Below are 1,982 nucleotides of genomic sequence, written 5' to 3'. Positions count from 1 at the left end.
AATGCCCCCCCCCCCCCCCCAAATGGAATTTCATCCTTATGCATAGGTGACGGCTGGCATAGCAATGGGCTTTAATCTGGGGGGAGGGGGACATCTGCTTGCTGGTGGGAAGAGTAATAGTAATTCTTGCAAAAAGCAAAGAAGGGGGGGAAGAGGGGAGGGAGAAAAGCCCCATCTCTAAATTTTTATTGTAAAAGGGGCGTTTGTGGTTCTCATTTCTTATGTTGTTGTTGCCAACAGTTGTTACATGGTTGTTAAATTTTTTTTTAAGTCATTTTAGTTTTTCCAAAAGTGACCATGATTTGTTACTTATACTGTAGCTTACAGAAGTGACACACTTAATATCGGGGGGTCCAAACCTGGATATCTACCAATGGAGATGGAGATCAGGTAAATGCACACCTGCTCTTCCAAAGAGAAAAAGCTGCCGTTTGGCACCTGGTTTGAGAGGGAGCTGCAGTCTATAACATGAGCATTTTGGAAGAGATTAGATTGAGCGCTGCCATTAATTACCAACTTTTGTGTAGGCCCAGCATGGTTTTGTGTGACAATGATGTTCAGACAACACGCCATCTACCAGAAGACTCTGGGTCCCTGGAGAAGGCTCTGGGTTCTGGCCCTAGCAGTAGGTGAGCACAGGTCCACCAGAGGAGACCTGGCAGGAGCTGTGGTCCCCCGCAGACTAGCCCCATAGCGAGTACGATGTACTCGTCTTACTCTCCCAGCCGGAGGGAAGGCGGTGGTGGCTGCAAGAGACCGTGATGGAGAAGGCAGGTGAGAGGGAGGTGTCTGCAGGTAGGAAAGAGTAATTGTGTGGCACCATTGCCATGCCTGTCATCTCCTCTTCTCTTTTACAGACACTTAACAAGAACAATTTGATACCAGATGACAGGACCAACTTCTACCCGTTGCAGCAAACCAATGTGTACACGACAACCTATTATCCCAGTACACTGAATAAATATGACTACAGGCCCGAGGCCTCCCCTGGAAGGACCTTTACCAACAGCTGATGATGGACAGATCCTACAGGACTGGATCACTTCCTATATGAATTTTTTTAAATTGATTTTATGGACCAAATACTGGCCCAGCCTCTAGATGTAAATATTGTACAGTAAGGTCTTTTTTTTCCTTTGGTTAATTGTATTTCTTGTAAACAGCACATCTCCTTACAAGGACAAAAACACATATGGACCATTCTGCAGAGCTTTTGTGGATATTTGGCTGGAGATGGCTCTTACTACTGCAACTGTTTATGGCTGGAAGATCAGCGTTGCTGTCCAAGGCCGATGTTTTCAAGGAGGTGGCTGTGTGCTGGGCTCAGTGGCCACAACGCAGCAGCACACGACACGCGGGTGCACTCTAAGCAAGGCAAGAGGTGGCCTCCTGGGGCAGGGGTGTCTGTCTGGTGAGGAGCATCCTTCCTGAGACAGGGTAGCAATGGTGCACTGGATGACACCCAGCTCATGAGACAGGCCGAGCGGGACTCCATTGTGCCAACAACTTGAAGAACGTTTTCTTTTTCTTTTCTTTTTTTTATTTTCGGGTTTTTTTATGTTTCTGGGAAAAGAAGAAAAGTAACTTTCTAGGGCAGTGTTCCCTGTATCTTCAACAGAATCTTTTCATATTACAGGAAATAATCTCCGCAGCCTTCTTTGGTAATATGCAGTTCAGCTGATGAGAAACACCACGCAAACAAATGCATTACCCAAAGAAGCTTTCCAGAATGTTTCCAGTCTTAATTAAAAGAAAATTATACAGGCAGTGAGACACTGAGAAAAGTAAATGTTGGAATAACATCGGAGACATGAACTTGGAGTGCCTAACAAAGATGTTTGTATCACTGGAAAAAAAGATGTGATGATTGCCACACAAGAGCCATGGGCTTTTTTTCTTTCTTCCTTTTTCTTTTTTTCTAAGACAGTGTTAACTCTTTTTGTTCTAGCTTTGATCCTGATTGCGTCTGCCAGGAAAGGCAA

General features: G+C 45.1%; 1 protein-coding gene across 1 annotated transcript in view; it reads left to right on the top strand.

Annotated features, from left to right (window-relative positions):
• The window catches only part of SEMA5B (semaphorin 5B), a 186,166-nt gene extending 185,153 nt beyond the window's left edge, over positions 1–1,013 (top strand). The window contains exon 22 of the mRNA XM_009274988.1: positions 858–1,013. Within this exon, the coding sequence (XP_009273263.1) occupies positions 858–1,013 (156 nt within the window). The remainder of the gene's footprint in view (positions 1–857) is intronic.
• The last annotated feature ends 969 nt before the right edge of the window (positions 1,014–1,982 follow it).

The sequence above is a fragment of the Aptenodytes forsteri genome, unplaced genomic scaffold, assembly GCF_000699145.1.
Source record: "Aptenodytes forsteri isolate BGI_AS27 unplaced genomic scaffold, ASM69914v1 Scaffold255, whole genome shotgun sequence".
Taxonomy (NCBI): Eukaryota; Metazoa; Chordata; class Aves; order Sphenisciformes; family Spheniscidae; genus Aptenodytes; species Aptenodytes forsteri.
Note: the sequence above shows the minus strand (reverse complement) of the source record. Positions and strands in the feature narration are given on the sequence as shown.